General features: G+C 34.3%; 1 protein-coding gene across 1 annotated transcript in view; it reads left to right on the top strand.

Annotated features, from left to right (window-relative positions):
- LOC124367500 (peroxisomal acyl-coenzyme A oxidase 3-like) overlaps positions 1-20,060 on the top strand; it is a 38,401-nt gene extending 18,341 nt beyond the window's left edge. The window contains exons 3-12 of the mRNA XM_046824358.1: positions 5,533-5,688; positions 6,674-6,829; positions 6,941-7,088; positions 10,470-10,641; positions 12,018-12,133; positions 13,000-13,163; positions 14,227-14,352; positions 16,354-16,474; positions 17,103-17,331; positions 19,985-20,060. Coding sequence (XP_046680314.1) covers positions 5,533-5,688; positions 6,674-6,829; positions 6,941-7,088; positions 10,470-10,641; positions 12,018-12,133; positions 13,000-13,163; positions 14,227-14,352; positions 16,354-16,474; positions 17,103-17,331; positions 19,985-19,991 — 1,395 coding nt within the window. The 3' untranslated portion in view covers positions 19,992-20,060. The remainder of the gene's footprint in view (positions 1-5,532; positions 5,689-6,673; positions 6,830-6,940; positions 7,089-10,469; positions 10,642-12,017; positions 12,134-12,999; positions 13,164-14,226; positions 14,353-16,353; positions 16,475-17,102; positions 17,332-19,984) is intronic.
- Positions 20,061-20,615: the final 555 nt, after the last annotated feature.

The following is a 20,615-nucleotide window of genomic DNA, read 5'->3' as shown; positions in this document are numbered from 1 at the left end:
GCGATAGTAGCACTTTGAAGTGGTACGAACATATCGCACAGTGCGATAGTAGCACTTTGAGGGTTAAATAAGTTTTTATGGGATAAAGTTTTGTAATTTGATAGCTTAGTTGATTTCCCATAAACCCTAGAAATAGTTATCTTTATATCATTTAGCTTATTACAGTGTAAATACAAACTAATATGTTACTTTTATTGGAAATTGAAATTTTTTATTTGCGAGTTAAAACTCCTTCACACAACCTAAAATATTGACCAAACTTCAGCAGCTAAAGTTGTCAAAAAATACGGTACAGAAAGTTGATCTCTCTGACTACAAGTTGCACTGTTTTTAAACTCACCTGTTCAAAAAACAAATAAAAAAATATCAGCTGACTAACTTTTTCATTTCACATTTAGTAACTGATATAACAGTTTTGACTTTATTGACTATTTGAAATACAAAATCTCTGTTATTTAGCTTTTGAGTGATACCATTAGTGTCCTTGATTTATCACCTTTATTCATGCAAAGTTTCGAAACGTTATCTTTATTCTAAGTAGGCTATTTCATGAGTTATGTGAAACAGGTGCATTGGCATTTTGCACCTTTCTGAGCATATTTTTGTGTTTCCTGTCTATGACAAGATGGTGGGACATGACTTCAGCTACAATAACGCTAGTTATATAGACATAGTCCATCTATTGTAATAATGCATACCTACTAACTAGTTTTTACTTTCTCTTAACTTGAAACAAGAGATACTGGTTTTGCAATGTTGGGTTTTACAAGCCTGTTGTAGATAAAATATTTCACCTTTTGCTATTAGCATTCCTACTGATAAGAATCCAGTATCAGTGTTTGTGTTGTGTATAAGCATTATTAGCATCCAGAGTACATACTTTGTTTAATTCTACAGTTGCATTGACTGAGTGTGAAAAAGTGACTTTATTGATGATGCATGGATATATATATATATATATATATATATATATATATATATATATATATATATATATATATATATATTATAGAACCAAGGTATGTTAAATACATATAAATATTATTTATATGTATTTAACATACCATGGTTCTCTAAATTTAATATTTTGTAGATTAATATGTTCTATGAAGCACACAATTCAAATTAAGTATTTTCTTTCTTTTACCTTCCATGTTTGTTTAATTATATACAACAAAGGCTATGCAATAGCCACAAAGCAAAGTATGAAATCGAGAACTGATTGCAATTCTCTTGATTGCAAATTTCAAGTCTGTATGAACAAGTCATACAGAAAAGAAATTTTACAGGCAACAGACAAATTGTACCAGCCTACTAAGTGATTGGCTTCAATGATGCACAGCCAAATCCTATGGTTGGACATGTACCATCATAGAACTCATTCTTGTCTATGTAAAAATGAAGTGTCATGCAAATATTATAGTGTACAAACGTAATCTTTCTTCAAATACAAGTATCTTGCTACATGTAGTAATACATTCACTTTTTGTTCATTTAGTTGCGTTTCATATGTGTTCAAATAATAAGAATTTACACACCAAGTGATGATGTGTTGGGGCTTGGAGTAGTTAGGCTACATGTGCTACTCTGTCACATATTAAAATGTCTTATGATTGTACTCAGTTTGTTAAAAATTTATTATTGTATCATTTTTTGGTTGCCATCATGGTTATCTATAAAACCAATGTAAAAATATTCACTAACCCTCACTCAAGTCCCATGTGACATACACCCTCATCGAACTTAGTGTTGCAAAATTTCAAGTCTATATGTCAGTTTGTTCTCAAGAACAAGATGGGAGAACAGACAGAAATTAAACTTTTACAGTCCCTCGAGTGATGGACTTCGCTAACGCTCAACAAAATATTTGTAATATCTCTTGTGGTACCAACCTCCACCTCCATCTCCACCAATCTCTCTTTTGATACAATTATTCCATTTTCTCATTCAAATATTATTTAACAGCTTAAATAAAAACACACTTATTAATTAGCTGGGCGTTTTAATGATAAATGAACATTAAAAAATTATAGAGGTTCTGTTATCTTAAGATGACAATAAAGATCATTGACAAGTGTACTTTAAATTATCTGTGGAGGGTTTATCCACTGTGTAGATCGTTCATAGTGGATGCGTTAAACAAATCTACATTGTTCTCTGGCTATTGTAGATTTATATAAGGGATCAGAAATAATAGCCCAAGAAAACTGTTGAGTAATATAAATAGCCATTATTGGCTATTTTGCTTGTATTATCGCAAATCTTCTAAATTGTCAGCAATATTGCTTATCTGATACTACTACTGAACCATCAATTTTGCAGTTGATTTAAAGTTTACTGTATTTATTGATACTTAAAACTATAACACTTAATAAAACGTACAGTTTCAATGCTCAGTTTCCTTGGACAACTAAAGAAAGACTATTCTGGAAACCAAGTTTATTGACTGTACTATTATGGATTTTAGAAACTCAAGTAAATCATCATGGCAAGAGTGATTATGTCTAATATAATATGAAATCAGGCATGGTTTGTGTATTTTATTCCATCGGTCCCTTGCCCCTCTCCCAAAGTACGAGTTGAGAGGGAACGTGACATACTGTTGTGTGTCGAAGTGAGAAAGAGAATAATAATACTGAGAATTGTCGCCTGTCGCACCACATTCGTGTTACTTGTTCATCTGACTTCTACTTGTAATGGAACATAATCGATCTTCTGATAAAGCCCGAGTTTCTTATGGGAAAATCTATTGAATATAAATTATAAACCATTATTGTTAACAGATAACCATGTTCTTTATAATTCATTAGCATTGAGACACTAAAATCTAAGTTTCTATAGAGTTTATATAGTGAAACATTCTTAGATTTAAGGCACAATTGTAACACAGTTCTAAACTTTTTTACCCATGTTTGAAATAAAAGAATTTCTTATTTCTCTTACCAATCCATTCAAGACTAGTGTTCTAATGTTAAGGTGAGCACCTCAGTGGCGTAACTAAAGGAGGAGGGAATAAGGAGCTGCATAAAACATCCCCACCCTCCTAAGAGCTCTAAAAATATATAAAAAAACTTTATAACAGTAATCCAGCCTTGTTTTAAAACCAGCAGTTTAATGTTTTACTTTGAATTAGGCATATATAATTTATTCATGGATGTATGCTATCTCTCCCCTTCTTCTTGGATGTGTGCTATTCAACCAGATATATATCTCCCCTAAAGCCAAATACTGGTTACCTCACTCAGGGCCTGACTTAAAAAATACAGGCCCCTAGGTTCCACCTGTGGTGTGGGCCCTAGGCTCATGTTATGGGGGTATGGAGTATTCCACAATGAAAGGGGAGTCCAAGGACCCCCTTCCGGAAAAATATAAAAAATTAGGTGCAAAATGGTGATTTTAAGAGAATTTGCTAGATAATCTATTCTCTGGCCTGAAAATATTAATGCTTCATCAGTTATAACATAATGTTTGTATTCATATGGATGAAAAATTTTAAGACATTAGACAACTTTACTATTATTAATTTATAACGGACTAATTTAGGTAAAGATAAGCCACAAAAGTAAACTTTAACACTTTAATATACTTTGGTAAGTCAACAAGAAAAGTATAAGTCAATATTAAGTACTTATGAATAAATCTTTAGCCTTAAATTAAATGTACTGCAGATCATGTTCATTTAAGTTACTTTTGCTGATTGGGTTCCGTCAAAGCTTCTCCGCAATGAAGCCGTTAATGATGTCCTCATTCATGGTTAACTTTTCTCAGAATGTCGGTTCTATACTAAGCAAAACTAAAACGTTTTGCTTGTCTCCTGACGTACAGGTCCAGAGTCTGTTCTTGATTAGCTTCAGCATTAGAGAATAATCTTTCTGCAGAGCAATTAGTCACCATCAAGAAAAAGTGCATTCTTAACGCCACTTCTACCTAAGGAAAGCAATCTTTTACGTTGTTTTACAACATAAGTTGGTACATGCAACTTTCTTTACTAATGTGCTTTTCACTTTTCTCGTATTCATTTTGAAAATGGTTGGAACAATTCTTGATTTGTGAAACATCGTTGTCCAATTCTTCGTCTAGATCTTCGTTGTAACTGTATACTAAATTTTTGCTTACTGCTAATACCTTATCATTAGAGAGCATGTCCAATTTGTTAAGGTACCCAAACCTCAATTGATAAGTTCGTATGCTTGAAGCCTCTTTGTCAATTCACCTTCAAGTTCATCTATGAGTGTAATGAAGCTTTTGGTCTGGAATTTATCAGATGATTTTTAGTGAACTTCCTGAGCTTGTACTCAGTCAATAAGAGCTAAACGTACATTTGTGTTTCAACTACATTTTGATACAACTTCAATTTCGTATTCTAGATAGTCAGTTCATTTGATATCTTTATGCTCATACTCTGTGAAACTTTGCCATTTACCTTGAATCGGGCTATTTAAAGATTTCAACAAAATGTTCACGTTGATTCTTATGTAAAGATTCACTAGTTTTGTTTATGTGACCCAAAAAAGGCATATATCCCTGTCTCTAACTTGTTTTTTTATTTTTTGAACCAAACCCAGAGCAGTTACTCTTAATAATCCCTGAATCCTTCATGCCTTCTGAAATGTTCACTAATACCTGCTTCTTAATATCCTCACAAAAGAGTTTTGGTAGCATCAGCTTGATATGACCATTGTGTTGTTATTGTCCTGTTTGGTACAAAAACGTTTTTCTCAGTTCCTGCCCTTTTCAAGCACTCGGTTAGTCTGGTATCTGTTGGTTGAGGCAGCAAAATATAGAAAAACCTCTTCCAAAAAATCAAAATAGCTTACAGCATTAAGACTATAACCGGCAGCAGCTTGTGGTACCAAATTTCATGAATGTCCAGCACAAGATATCCATGCTGCTAAACTATTTTCTTCTAAAACGAGCCCAAGTACCAACATGAACTCTTGCTTGCACTCACACAGGTGCGGCACCCGCTACCCGCTGCTCACATTGGTGAGAGATACTTCAAACACATACCAACCCGCTGCTCTGCTCCAAATGTGACAATACACTAGCCCTATACATTCACAATCATAGTCTTATATCAAGTATGTACATACAACGTACTATCTACGTTTATAAAATATAATCAGTGACATTATTGTATAATTGTAATTGTGGTGCGAGCCCCTAGGCGCACGCTTATGTCGCCTCTGCTAAAATCTGGCCATTACTTCACTGGTGTAACTTGAGTTATAGATACAGATCTTAAATACTTACATTTTGTCAGTATGTTTAAATTTATAGTAGTTTCAAAATTCTCCCGTTGGACTTAAGACAATATCCAATAGCTTAATGTTTATTCTAAACGGGAAATATTAATTTCCCCCTCCCATACATTAATTACTTACTGTATACCATATATTAATTCCATCTCATTAAATTTGCTTGGGTCAAAAATGTGCACTACAATAGGTTTTGGCAAGATTCAATGAATGTGCTTGGAACAACATTGTGTGTACTTTATATACATTTTATATAAGTTGTTGTGTGTTTTAGTGTCGAGTGTGGAGGATGTTAGAGCAAAACCAGCTGTTTGAGCGTCGGCCGGCAATGTTGTCAGACGACGAGAAGCGACTGACGGCCAAACAACTGATAGAGTTGCACCACTCTGGTGTGTTCGATAACATCCACACACAGTGCTACAAGAAACGGGTTGGTGCTAAAACTGAACTTGACTTTGTTCTTTTAACTGTGTTTTATGTTGTTTTTTATCATTAAGAGTATCTCAGTAAAGGCCAGTTTTCATGGAAAAAATTATGTGGTGGCAGTAGATTGTGATGATCAATTGTCACCTATCATCCTTTCGATCCCAATGTCCGAATGTGTGTGTGTGTACGTGTGTGTGTGTGTGTGTGTGTGTGTGTGTGTGTTGGGATTTTACCCATATCTAAAATCCCAATATCCTTATACAGGGACATTTACTAAATGTTTTTTATAAAAAAATTCAGTTGAAACGTACACCTGCACTATACCAAAATGATCTCAAATAATCAATATTTCCAGTATAGTTGTGAACTAAACTTTATACAGTATTTTACATATGCTATGAACGTTCAATCGGTTGTGTTGCAACTTGCTATGATTCAATATGTAAATCACAACTAACTACACAGTTTATTGTGGGATGAGACTCTATTGTAGTTTTAGTTTTTTTTTTCCTTTCCTGAGGGAAAAGGACATATTGTCCCCGTGCTTAGTCCTAAAAGGACCTTTGCGCCTCCCTTACTTTAATTTTGTGTCCTCAAATTCTGAGGCTTTTGCAAAAACCAATCAGATTTGAGGGCTCCTGTTCTCTGATATCCTTGGGGCTGAGGAGATATACTCCCAGGTATCTTTTCCGAGTTTCTACGATGGCAGGACAATCTAGCCAAATGTGCTCTGCTGACTCCTCCTCTCCACAGAGTCTACACTCGTTAGTCTGGCTAAGGCGTACCTTCATAAGATGCTTCCGTAGAGGGCCATGTTCTGTCAACATTCCTAATATTAGCCTTAAATGTATGAAATCCTACTGTCCCAGAAACCATTCATCGTCAATACCAAAATTTAAAAAAGAAAGGTAATAATTTTACACGTACAAACTCGTATTTTAATTATTTTTTTTAATCAATCAATTCATGATGATATTGGATTGTTACAGACCAGGTACATAATGACAGTCAACGAAGCAACCAACATGTACAGTCCGAGTCTTTCCGTGAAGCACGCCCTGGGAGTGACGTTGTTCGCCAATGCTATCTTGAGTTTGGGAACTGATAGACACAAGAAATTCTTCAATGATGTTTGGGAAGGAAAGGTAAAGATAGAATCACATAAAGCAAATATTCCTTAAGCATCTGATTAGGGAACTATTATGGTCTTGAAGTAGTTAGTGGATAGGTTATGTAACCAAACTTTATATGCGCAGATATTGAGCTGCCTAGCACTAACGGAGCTGGCCCATGGGAGTGACACCAAGCGTCTGCGCACCACTGCCAATTACGATAGTGCAACGCAAGAGTTCATCATCCATACGCCAGACTATCAGGCTGCCAAGTATTGGGTTGGCAATTTGGGTAAGCTTTGTCATGTGTTTTCAGCTTGAAGTTTTGATCGTATTTATCCAAGTATGAAAGTAAAGCCATTTGCTGAGCTACTAGTGATAAGTCATTAAATTAAGCACCAGATAAAAAAATTAAGAGAAAATAGTCTAATATTGAAAAATGTGTTGGTTATGAATAAAATGTAGTAAATGATTTAAACGGGTTGAACAATTTAAAAATACAATAAATTATTCTCAATTCAGTAAATTTTGAACTAGTGTAATTACTGAACTTTATTAATATCAAACCAAACTTAGGAATAAATGTTTTTAACAATTAGATACAAAACTGCTTTACCACTAGAGTGCATTACCATCGGTATAGGGCTCTAATCCTGTTTTAACTTCCGATGACTGTGAATCATGATGGTAAAATCTTTTCTATTCAGCCCATACAGAAGATAAAATTAATTATTTACTTATGGAAATTAATTATTTTGCTATGAGGTTTTATTTTTAAATTTGGAATATTAATATTTTTGGATTCTGTAAATAGTGACTTGCTGTCACATATTTTATTTAATATATTATCTTTGTCAGTACCAAAAAATGTTTTTGATTGTATAAGTTTTGCACTTCTCACAGCCAAACCTGCAGTTGTATGATGATAATTTGTTTATACGGCTCGCTGTTTGTTTGCTGCTTCCTCTAAATTGGATGCTAATTGAAGTCAATAAGTGTTAATTTTACTTTTGTGGTCGTGAATAAAATGGTAAAGTAGTTATGGCATTCACTTTATAACTAGTGTGCTTTTTGTGAATTTGTTGCAAAATTTTCAAGGAAATTCTTAAAACTGATTTTTTTTTTAAATGTATTTGTACTTCAATGTAAGATTATTTTGTACATCTTACACCATTTAATACGTAAACTTACTTAATTCGCTTTAACCAGCTTAGGAAAAATCTGGCAGAAAAACGATAAATATTTTCAAAAACATTTTTTTTTAATATATATTATAACAAACCATATAGATCAATTTTAAATACAATTTATCCTACAAATTCCTACTAACTATATATATATATATATATATATATATATATATATATATATATATACAGGGTGTACATAAAGTCCTGCACGGGTATAATATTTTCTGAACGATAACAGATAAATAAACAAGATTTGGTACATCAATACTACACCTAAAAATCTACTTTTTGAAGGAACTATCAGTTTTCTGTAATATTATGGGGACGTCCCGCAAGGAGTCAGAAGGAAATCTTAAATAGGAGCATAGGTCAATATGGACATCATTTTAAAGGGCTTATCTAGCAGAGTTTAATGCCGCAAACCGCACTCAAAAAGATTGATCCAGTACAAAATGGCTGCTGCTGTTCAAAGAGCTGATCAGGCTGATCAGGTTTTCCCTGTTATCAATATATTAGGACCAAATTTGTAACCCTTGAGGATAACTAATGTCATAATTCACTTCTGTACAACTGACAAGCATAATGTAGTAGTTAGCTGCAGTATTCGTTTGGTTGCATTTTTGCTTTACTGGGGTTATGGCTACTAATAAAATGTAACCAAGTAAAATCTTTGAACAGCCGCCATTTTGTACTGGATCAATCTTTTTGAGTGCGGTTTGCGGCATTAAACTCTGCTAGATAAGCCCTTTAAAATGATGTCCATATTGACCTATGCTCCTATTTAAGATTTCCTTCTGACTCCTTGCGGGACGTCCCCATGATATTATAGAAAACTGATAGTTCCTTCAAAAAGTAGATTTTTAGGTGTAGTATTGATATACCAAATCTTGTTTATTTATCTGTTATCGTTCAGAAAATATTATACCCGTGCAGGACTTTATGTACACCCTGTATATATACAACCCATGTTCAAAAAGTATCGCGAATTTTGTGTATTTCCAAAAATTATTTATTTATTCGTGAATATCTATTTTGTCCCCTTCAAAGTAATCCCCCTGGGATATTATACACTTGTGCCAACGTTTTTTCCAATCTTTGAAGCACTTCAAAAAATTATTTTTTTGGATCTTGTTCAGCTCCTCCTTCGATGCCGTCTCTATCTCGTCAATCGTGGCGTAGCGCCGTCCTTTCATGGGCCTCTTCAGTTTCGGGAACAAGAAAAAGTCACAGGGGCCAGATCTGGGGAATACGGTGACTGCGGTATCATTAGTGTGTTGTTTTTGGCCAAGAAGTTGCGTACAAGTAGCGAGATGTGAGCAGGGGCGTTATTGTGGTGCAAAAGCCAATTTTTGTTTTTCCACAAATTCGGGCGTTTCTGGCAGATTGCTTCGCGCAAATTCCGCATAACTTGCAGGTAATATTCCTTATTCACCGTTATACCTTGTGGCAAGAACTCATGATGCACCACGCCCCTGCAATCGAAGAAAACTGTAAGCAAAATTTTCACATTTGACCGAACTTGGCGTGCTTTTTTCGGTCTTGGTTCGTGCGGCAGCTTCCATTGAGATGATTGAGCTTTGGTTTCCACGTCATAACCATAAACCCACGATTCGTCACCATTTATGACCCTCTGGGGCAGATTCGGGTCGTCACGGACAGATTCCAACATCTCATTAGCAATGTTCATGCGATGCTGTTTTTGATTGAAATTGAGCAATTTTGGTGCGAATTTTGCGGTGACCCGTCTCATGCCCAAATTATCGATTAAAATCAAATGGCACGAGCCAATCGATATGCCTAGGTCCTCGGCAATTTCTCTAACGGTGATTCGACGATTGGCCAATACCATTTTCTTCACTTCATCAATTTTTTCGTCTGTTGTTGAAGTGCTCGGGCGTCCGGCACGCTCTTCGTCGTTCACATCTTCTCGGCCTTTTGAAAACATTTTGTACCACCGATAAAAGTTGCTTTTGTCCAAAGTAACTTCTCCGTATGCCACAGTCAACATTTGGAATGCATCCGCGCACTTAATTTAGTTTTTCACTCAAAATTTGATACAGGTTCTTTGTTCCATTTTTTTGAATAGGTAAAAATCAAAGACAAACCAAAACACGTGCAAGCAAAGCAGCTGTCAACAATTAACTGAACATTCAAAATGGCCGAAATTGTCAACATAAGTGAGAGACATATGTACTAACATAACGCCACAAAAAAATCGAAATTCGAATATACGTAACCCGCGAAAATTCAAAATTCGCGATACTTTTTGAACACACCTCGTATATAGATACATTTTAGTGTTTTAGCAGCGAAATAAAGTAAAACTTTTTCAAAATGATCAGTGAATAGAGAAACCATTCAAATGACATATGACTTCACCTATCTTTAACTACATCTGAAAATCTTTAAATAGATTTTTGTATCCGAAAGGAGGGAGGTGTGGTATGAATTATGTCACACGTTAGTGTGTTGTGTTTGAGCAGGTAAACAGTGCACACACGCCATGGTATTTGCGCAGCTATGGGCTGGCAACACGTGTCATGGTTTGCACGCGTTTATTGTGCCAGTGAGAGATCCAACCACTCTGCTACCATATCCTGGCCTTACCATTGGGGACATCGGGGAGAAGGCAGGGCTCCATGGGATTGATAACGGGTGTGTATTATTTTATTTTGTTAATAACATTTAACTCTTTTTGGAACAAATCAAAACATTGCATTCTACACAATTTTAACCCCCATATTTTAACATGCTCAAAAAACTGCAAGCTGTAAACCATTTGTAATAAGGGTTTTGTAAAAAATTATTAAATTTACAATTTTATATACAATTTTATTGTTTATGGTACAAAAACATTCAGTATACAATCTTTCCTCTTATGTAAATTTTAAGGAATATTACTACAATCATTTATTCAAAAAATTAATTTTGTCAATAAAAATAATAAAATTAGAAATATGGTACTGTTATGTGTATGTTAATTTGTAGACAGCGTATTTAAATTGCAATTAATATCCTATATTACTACCAATCCCCATGCAAATTAATTTTCAAATAAGTTAAATACATCCATTTTAATAAAAAACATTCTAAAAAAAACATCCTTGCATCTAGTATAAGGGCTAACAACAGCGATGACAACAGATTTCCATTGCTAACTTGAAGAAGTCAAAGACATTTAAGATTTTATAAAAATATTTTGTTTCATTAGCTTGTATACTTTAAGTAAATCTTATAAAATGTTTAGTTTTTAATTTTGGCTGAATGTAAAGAAATAAAAATTACAGCTGCATTAAACTGCTGTTTAGTCCTAAACGGGTTATATACCTAAACTGTTACACAGTTCTTCACAATTTTTCAAAGATATAATAAAAACATCATTTAACGCCAAAAAAAAAACAAAAATAACATCAGCAAAAGAAAATGAGTTTGCACAAATTAAGTTGTACTTTCCAATAGCTGAATTGTTGATTCTAGGAACAGACTTGTACTATTGGTTCTCGGTTCTGTCGGTTCTTAGCAGAATCGACTTCTCCTATACCTTAGGTAATTTTTTATTTTATTATGTTAAATTGATTACTTCCAAGTTCATTATTACACATATTTTATTCATTATTGTGTTTAATATTATTTCTGTACTAAATGTTAATGTTTATTTTGAATTACTTTCAAACTGTTTGTTAACTTTCAAGTTTAGACAGATTAGTTATCTAGCTATGATGAATCCTAAAGAACAAACATAATACCTTTTATGAACATGACAAACCTAAGCAATTTATCATGCCTTAGAATTGGATTGGTGGAGAATTACTCAGCATCTCAAAAGATTTGTAATGTATTTAGAGACTATTTAGTTGCTATTTCAAATTAAAGATTTACCTATCACTTTTATCTACAAGTCTTGTTCGAATTCCTCAGGACCATTCTTTTTTAATAGATTTCTGTTTCATATTGGTCATGTACTTTTTAAAATTTTTTTAATAGCAAAAGTTCTTGGAATTTTCAGTTGCTAATTTTATTTCTGGTTTCAGGTTTATTATATTCAACATGTATAGGATACCCAGAGAGAACCTGCTGAATCGTATCGGAGACGTAACACCAGACGGAGAGTACGAAACTTCATTTACAGATCCTCAACGGATATTGGGTAAGTACCACTTTGTAATAACCTTCCTTATTCAATGTATAACAATAAAAATAATTTTGTAATCGCTGTTAATCTAATAATTCAAACAATTCTTGTACAAGAATTTAATAATTAGGTAAATAATGGAATAGAGATTGTGGTTACCATTTGGAAATGACATGATTTCAGTTGAACCTAAATAATTCTAATCTCAAGGGACTAATTGGATATTCTCATCATCCAACAGTTTGAACTTAAAAAATGTTTTAGGGATGAAAGAAATTTTGCCATTTACTTTAATTTTGCAATATTAACATCAAAACTTCTTTTATTATTGATACTCAAAATAAATAAATTATAACATAAATCAACAAATTATGTATTCTACAGGTGAGTACACAATTAAAGAGGATCCTGTAACTCACCTACCATGAATTATGTCCCATTAACCCTTTGATAATCATTAAAAAATGCCACTTTCTCCTATTTTTTTTTTAAATTTAAATTCACAGTCCAAGTACACTGTTGTAGTTTTTTACCAGCAAAAATTAAGGGATGCATGATTTTTTTTATGATGGGCTTTAAATATTGAGTGAAATAAGGTACCAAAAATCAATCCTTTTTGTTAAGCTATAATATTTTATGTTATTGGTATATTACTTTCAAAATTTGTATGTGTTCAGTCTAAAAAAGATTTCGACACAGTTTAGCTTTCAGTTCAATTTTTTTCTAAAATGTAGGGATATTTATTAAAATTTAGTTGAAAGTTTTATTTTAATATTGTTTAATGCAGGTTTTATTACATTCTTTCTAATTCTGTATATGACAAAATATAACAGGTATAATAATGTAGTATTTTATATTACACATTTTATTTATTATTATAGGTGCTGCACTGGAGAATCTGTCAGCCGGCCGCGTAGCCATCATGCAGGAGAGCTCCAACTCACTGGCTTGCGCTGTCACAATCGCAGTGAGATACGCGGCGCAACGTACACAGTTCTGTGATTTATCAGGTCAAGAGCAGCCCTTACTATCCTACCAACTGCATGTAAGTAAGCACAGAATGTTTGTTGAATAAGTTTTTGTGTCCTTAAAATATCAAATCAAAGGGAAATAAATTAACACTTTTAACAGCAGGATTTCTTTAATTCTAACCAGACTTACTGCAGTACTTTTTGTTTGACCGAAAAAAAAACTAGGACTGAGGAACTGGTAATTTTTTACTGGTTCTTACTCAAGAAAGAATTTTTTTACACAAGAATGCAGAACAACGGTAACTCAACTTTGGAAACTGATACATAATTATTAATAATAATTAGTAATTAATTCCAATATAATGTGGTAAAGAAATGTGTAATATCAACTCTTGTATAAATTACAAGTAACATTTATCTCCTACAATTTTAATCAATAAAATAATCAGATATTGACAGTCAGTGATAGTGAGCAAATGGCATCATTATTACAAATTTGGTAAATCCCTAAGTAGTGTAATTATTTTGATTTAGTATTATTATTATTTTCGATTATTCCCTATTTAAAATAGCGCAGAAAATTGAATACCTTCATGATTTTTTAACCCTTTGGTTGTTTTTCGTTTTTCCCAATCTCTTTCCATGTGTTCACTATGTTCTTTCTTCCATTCTTCTGTCCATTTGGTTCCTCTTTGGTTTACTATAAGTGCTTTTTTTCCAATTTTTGTTGTTTTAATGTTAATACCAAATTTTCCCTTTAATACAGTGCTAGATTTCTAGGACTAGAGATGGCAGAACTGTAACCTCTTAGGAGTGTGGGAAACCTCCTAAAAGAAAGGGGTTCTGGGGGCCCTGTCCACCAGAAAATTTTGAATGACATGCATTTCTGAGGTGCAGGAAAAAGTTTCTTTTGCAAGCCAAAGGGCTAATTTTTGTCAGATAGTTTTTTTTTATTGTACGCTCTTGAATTGCAAATGTGTTAGTTCTAGGATTTGTGGATGGGCATAATACTTGGAAATAGACCGCCCTTTAGAAGACTTATGGGACACCCTGTTTAATATATATCCACCCAATTGAATGACTTTACGAGCGTAAGTGTTTGCAATATTAATGAACACTGTGACATTTATGTTGCAGCAATGGAGATTGTTCAAACATTTAGCAGCTGCCTACGTACTGAAGGTGTTTGTGAGGGACTTCTGTAACCAGTACCTGGACTGTGTGGTCCTCTCACACAGTGGATCAGAAGACATGAAGATGTTGGTCAGTTTGTGCAAATATATATATACCTATACGAGAGAATGAAATGTATTGATTGTATCTTCTATTATAATAGATAAAAACTTGAGTAATTTTCTATAGAATAGCAGTTTTTAGTTCATCAATAAAAAAAACCAAAAGATCAAATCACCCCTATTTCAGAAATTTATAGATAATTTTTATTAGGGGTGGAAAATTATAAATCTATCTAAGAGTGGTATTTGCAATGGCTTTAAATTATTGTAATTCAAAACAAACTTGCTTTGTAAATAAGCTTGACACATAAATTCTTGGTATTCGTATTTTTCGACACATTTGAACATCAAGACAAGACACATATTAATGCAAGTCTGGGATGTAGTACAGTGTTGCCACCTGTACTGGAAGAATAACTAGTGATGGATAATCAATGGAATTAAACAATCAAGTGATCGTTATTACTGTTCATCTTTACTTCTCATCTATCTTCCTGAATCCTTTACTTTCACGATTTAAATTAATACGTGTTTACACTGAACATGAGTAAAAATAATAATAAAGTAAAAACATGCACAATAATTGAACGCTGAAAAAAAACAGATGTAAACAAACCAGAACGAAGCAAGGCATTGTTGTGTCGCCTTATACTGAGAATCAGCTGATATAACAATGTGGCAACGCCACAAAGGTAAGGGAGGAAATGGGCTGCGGTAAGTGACCAGGCTTGCAGTGATATGTCTCGTACTATAGTATGAACCATAGTTGGTGAAAATTCATCGTAATGGAAGAAGAGATATGTAGTATTTTGTTGTTCTACAGTGTAGCAAGGAGAGTTTAGTCTAAATTCCACTGATTACTGTGATCGTAAACTAAAAAATTTCAGTAACACAATTATTTTAAATAATATGTTAAAATATAATCAAACCATTTACAGGTAAAAAAGAATGTTTTTACTAATAAAACCACTTTAACCCTTCCAGGGTCAACTTATTGTAGCCCTGGAATAAAATAGGGATGTAGGAATAAAATATTCATGACTTATTCTAAGGCAACGTACATTATAAATTTCATCTACATCAATTCAATACGTATGATCGAGTATGAAACAACCTAACAACGTCAGTTCAGTACGCCGAGTGGAGAGCGACTCAGTAAACAAACAGGCAACCGACAATGACCTTCATTCAGTTGCCGTTAAAAACCCTCATCCCCCTCCCCCAAGCTGCTCAAGCCACTCCGGTACCCCCCCCCCCCAACTATACTGCCGCCAAACCACTTATATTATGTTCCCGATTAGCTGGAATAGCTGACAACTGCAAACAATAAGGATATTCATGAACATGATTATGCGTATATACACGCACTTGACGCTTGGCCAAAATAAGTGTATGCGTAAATATACGCATATGACCCCCGGGAAATGTTAAGTTAGGCGTATATAACCGTCATTGACCCGGGAAGGGTTAAAGTTAAAGCTAGTAAAAATTTTAAGTATTTGATAATTGCTTTTAGATTATTTGTTTTGATTTTAGTAATTTAAAGGGTGGAAGCCCAAATGCTGCCATTTAAATCCAAATCAGAGTGACATATTTGGTTGTGTAATCTTTAAGTGAAGACTCCATTACACAGCCAACTCGTAGGCATGACCCACTGAACTGAGAGGACAACTACCTATAATTTCATCTGAGTTGTACAAGAGATGAGGAGTGGCCTGCTGAGGCCTAAGGGTTAAGCCCAGTATGTTTATAATTTTTATTAGGATCATAATAGGCTAAAACCTATTGTGTCATTGAGATGTTCTTTGATTTTTTTTTAAGTGTTTAAAAAATTAGAAAAAATTTTAAGAGTCAATGGATGGAGTGTTTAACAACCCCAGACACTTTGTTAAGAAACATTAACTGCTTATTCTCTTCCGTAGGAATTGTAAAATAGTCTTAGAATTTAAAATTCAATGGACCATCTTTAGCTAATTTTAGTCCAATCTTATCATATTGCAAAATCAGTATTTTCTCTATATTTCTGCAGTCCAACATGGTGTCCGGAGTACACGCTATCGTCTGCTGCAGCAAGCCTCTGCTCACTTGGGCAGCACGGGATGCCATCCAAGAGGCAAGGGAAGCTTGTGGTGGCAATGGTTATCTGAAAGGTTGGTAGCTTCTACCAAGGAGTATTGTTACATTCATTTTTATTAATTATGTGTTTTAATTTCAAAATACATTTTGTTTTTATACTTGCTACCTCATTTGCTACCAATGCTTTCATTCTTCCATGATTTTACTCGTGTAATAATAGTTTTTAATTGTATTCTATCCTTAGAACACTAAGGAATGACCACTGGCCAATAGTGTGCTGTAGTGGAAATGGCGGTTATCACAAGCATTGCTGCTACTTGGATGGGTAACCGCTGAGTGATCCTGTCCTTGCAGCAGTCTGCCTGTCCAATCATTGGTGGTGGTTCGGAAGTCACAACTAAGCCGTTGGTCCCCTGATTAAGTGTTAGGGAGGGCTTCTTAGCCCTAACTTCACCTGGTAAAATAAGATGTCTGACTTTCACTAAGCAAACCCTTCAAAATGTATTAATAAATTGTTATATGATTTGCACAAGCTTATACTGTATATTTTTGTATGACTACTATACCTGAGGCTTGTTTAAAAAATTACCATATTTTTTATTAGGAATACCAGGAATAGTTGTAAATTTTAAAATTAGTGTTCAGTGTTCACTAGAACAATGTGTCTGTGTTTGTCAAAGTGAACAATTTCATTCGTTGCAGCGGCAGCATTGGGGGACTTGCGTAACAACCACGACCCCACGGTGACCTATGAGGGAGACAATAACGTGCTGCTGCAGCAGACAACCAACTGGCTGCTGAGGCAGGCTCAGCAGTTGAACGGGGACAGTGAGCAGTTGTACTTCCCCCTGTCCTGTGTCCACTACCTGACGTCCACGTCACTGAACAACGCACACTACTACGGCAGGCCTGTCCGCTCACATAATTGTAGGTTAGCACTTTTACCTTGCCCGTAACTTCTTGTAGCATCTTGTCTTTGATAGAATAGCGGTTTGTGTGCATGCAAGGAGGGGAATTTTTGCACATGAAAATACTTGTTTCTACAGTCAGATTCACTCTTGAGAATAATGTTGTTTTGAGTGTATAGTAACATACAAATTAAAACGTCCTCTTGTTTGTCTTTCATTAAATACTGCATGATCAGTTAAGTTAAAATCTGGCATAAGTATTTGTAGGTTTATCTGATTTGACAGTGGCTAATCAAATTGGAATAGTTTATTCAACATATAGTCTTATTTTAAAATCAGAGAAGGTGATATATATAGACACTGTTAGAACACTGTTAAAATGTTTATACTCTTCTTTTCCTTTCCTTTTTTTCTTTGGCTTTGTGATTCAGTACGTTAATGCTTCAATTACCAAATGCAGTAGATTTCATATAAAGCTTCTATTCATTTAAATGAATTCATCAATGGTTTAAACCAGTTATCCGGGTGCTTTGCATTTGTAAAATGTGAGCTAATGTTACATACATATTTTCTTGTTTGCCAATGATGCTTAGATGCAAGCACCATTGAGAACTGTGTTAGTCCCTCCATTCATTAAACTTTCCGCTACACTGGCAAGTTGATGGTTACTATAGTAAATGTGTATACTTTTATTCTGTATTTTTCACTGTTAGATGATTACAATATACTAACAAATAGATATTTGGTAATTGTATTATAATATTTGTAAATATATTTTACCAGAAAGAAAAAAATTTACTTTTTAAAATTTTTAATATTTTGTTTGGATTTGGAAATAAAATTAATAAATTTCTTTTCATAAACTTACGAGAGCTGTCCAGAAAGTAAGAGACGTTTTGACATGACGCAGGGGGCTAGCACCACCATCTTGGCTTAAGAATGTTCTTCCACTCAGTATGCAACCAGTCATGGTAGATTGTGCATTATGCCTATTGTACTTTGGAGTGTTGAAATGCTGCAATTGAAAATCCTGCCAATTGTGAGGTGCCATGTGTGATAAGATTTTTGTTGCTGAAAAATGGCAAATCAATTGAAATTTACCACCAGATTTGTGATGTGTACAGTCAAGGAATAATGAGCGAAAGCTGAGTGAGGCAGTGTAGCATTGATTTTATAAATGGACAAACCAGTGTTCACAATGTGTTGTACATGAAATTTATTGATGGATGTATGTTCCACGCTGGGCGCCATTTGTTGTAGATCTATTGTAGTAGGATGAGTATTGGTCAAGCCCCACATTGGTGGTTCCATTTGTAGTTGATCAGATGTATTAGTGGTGGAGGCTAACTTGCCCAGGTCGGTTGAATCATTATGTCATGATTCAAAATGGTGTTAGTGTGATGTTTCAATGTTCAGTTACATTTAGTACCACCACGTTAGAATGCCTCTTGTCTTGGATTAATTCAAACTTCAATTAAGTATAAAGGTTCCATGTTTATTGCTATATGTAACAGATCTTGCAGTGGAGTTATATTGCAGTCATTATTGTGGAGGTGTTGTGGTGCAATGTGATTATTTTTGCTTGTTCACCTGCAATTCCATATATATAAATAGTATCTCAAGTTACTTTCTCAACAGGCCATCTTTGAGGTTATGCTGGATTACACAACTCTCTTTCATCTTCTCTTGAATTCACTTCAAGGTAAAATAAAATTAATCACTTTTAACCCTTCCCACGCTGTAGACGGATATATTAGAATGATAGACTTTGATCAAAACGACAAATACAGATATATCCGATATTATAGATTATGTCTCTTGTAGAGTTTTTTAGTTTACAAAAGGCCTTTGAAATGCTCGGTGCACGCTCTGTGCTTATCATGGTTACTAAGGAAGTATTTATAAACAACCTTCACTCTGTGGCAGGGGGAGAGGAGCGCCCTTTGTCTAACTCCGACCATCTGCTTGTCAGTTCTGCGTCTCCTACAGAGCCATCCTAAAAAATCCTTGGCGTGTATTACTGCTTTCTCGGTTGTCACAAGTGCCCGTTTACTACATATCTCGTTATTATTCTTTATCAGTGTTGTGATTAGTTTGAAACTTTTGTCTTGTTTTATAGTAAAATGTAATTAATATTTTCAGTTTGATTACATTTTACGATGAAATTGAAATTTATTTGAAATAAACAGTTTTGTAAATAGTTATTTTTTTGATTTTTATGAATAAATATGCTGATTTTAAGTCAAATGTACTTTAATACCAAAGACTACAACCTGTTACTGATGAAGGCATGGCTCGCTATGTAACGATTTGACACTAACGCTAAACCGATGTAAACTAGCGGTTGAACTCACAGACAGCAGATTTCTACTGAGAGGGTATTATAAAGCTTGATTATGTAGAAAAATAGCCTAAGAATTTACCTTCAAACTGTAAATAATAACATTTGTTATTTTTAATTTCAAAACGTCTGTTATTTTTCGGACAACCCTTGTATTTTGCTATAATGATTGTTCTCTTGATGATCCAAGATAAATTTGGGATTGATTATAATTAACTCAATTTAATTATCTGTAATAATTTATTGAACAAGTATTGACATTGTAATTGAAACATGTCTCTCTATCATATCCTTGAAATAGGTTACTTCTCAGTTGAGTATGTTTATGTCTGCAGTTGTTGAGGAGACATTTGACTGGCTAGTCTGTTGGTTGCTGGAGACTACACAAGCCAAGGTCGACTCACTCACTGCTCAGACGGACTAAAACATGTCTATCATATCCTTGAAATAGGTTACTTCTCAGTTGAGTATGTTTATGTCTGCAGTTGTTGAGGAGACATTTGACTGGCTAGTCTGTTGGTTGCTGGAGACTACACAAGCCAAGGTCGACTCACTCACTGCTGAGACAGACTAAAACATGTCTCTCTATCATATCCTTGAAATAGGTTACTTCTCAGTTGAGTATGTTTATGTCTGCAGTTGTTGAGGAGACATTTGACTGGCTAGTCTGTTGGTTGCTGGAGACTACACAAGCCAAGGTCGACTCCCTAACTGCTCAGTCGGACAGGTTCACAGCCAGAAACCTCAGTCAGGTGTTCCACGCTCACACACTCTCCCTTGCTTTTGCCCAGGTGCGTGCCATCCTTCTCTTTATTTATTTAAAAAATAAAGTTTGACAAACAGCAGACAGGTCATTTGTTTCTCTGACAAGATAATATTTTAATATTTGCCAAAACTTTTTCGAATTTGTAGTTCTACCTTAAAATATTCACTAAATCACTCATTGGTAGGTATTGTGAGACAATT

This window comes from Homalodisca vitripennis, chromosome 8 (assembly GCF_021130785.1).
Source record: "Homalodisca vitripennis isolate AUS2020 chromosome 8, UT_GWSS_2.1, whole genome shotgun sequence".
Lineage (NCBI taxonomy): Eukaryota > Metazoa > Arthropoda > Insecta > Hemiptera > Cicadellidae > Homalodisca > Homalodisca vitripennis.
The sequence above is the reverse complement of the archived record's forward strand: the minus strand, read 5'-3'. Positions and strand labels throughout refer to the sequence as shown.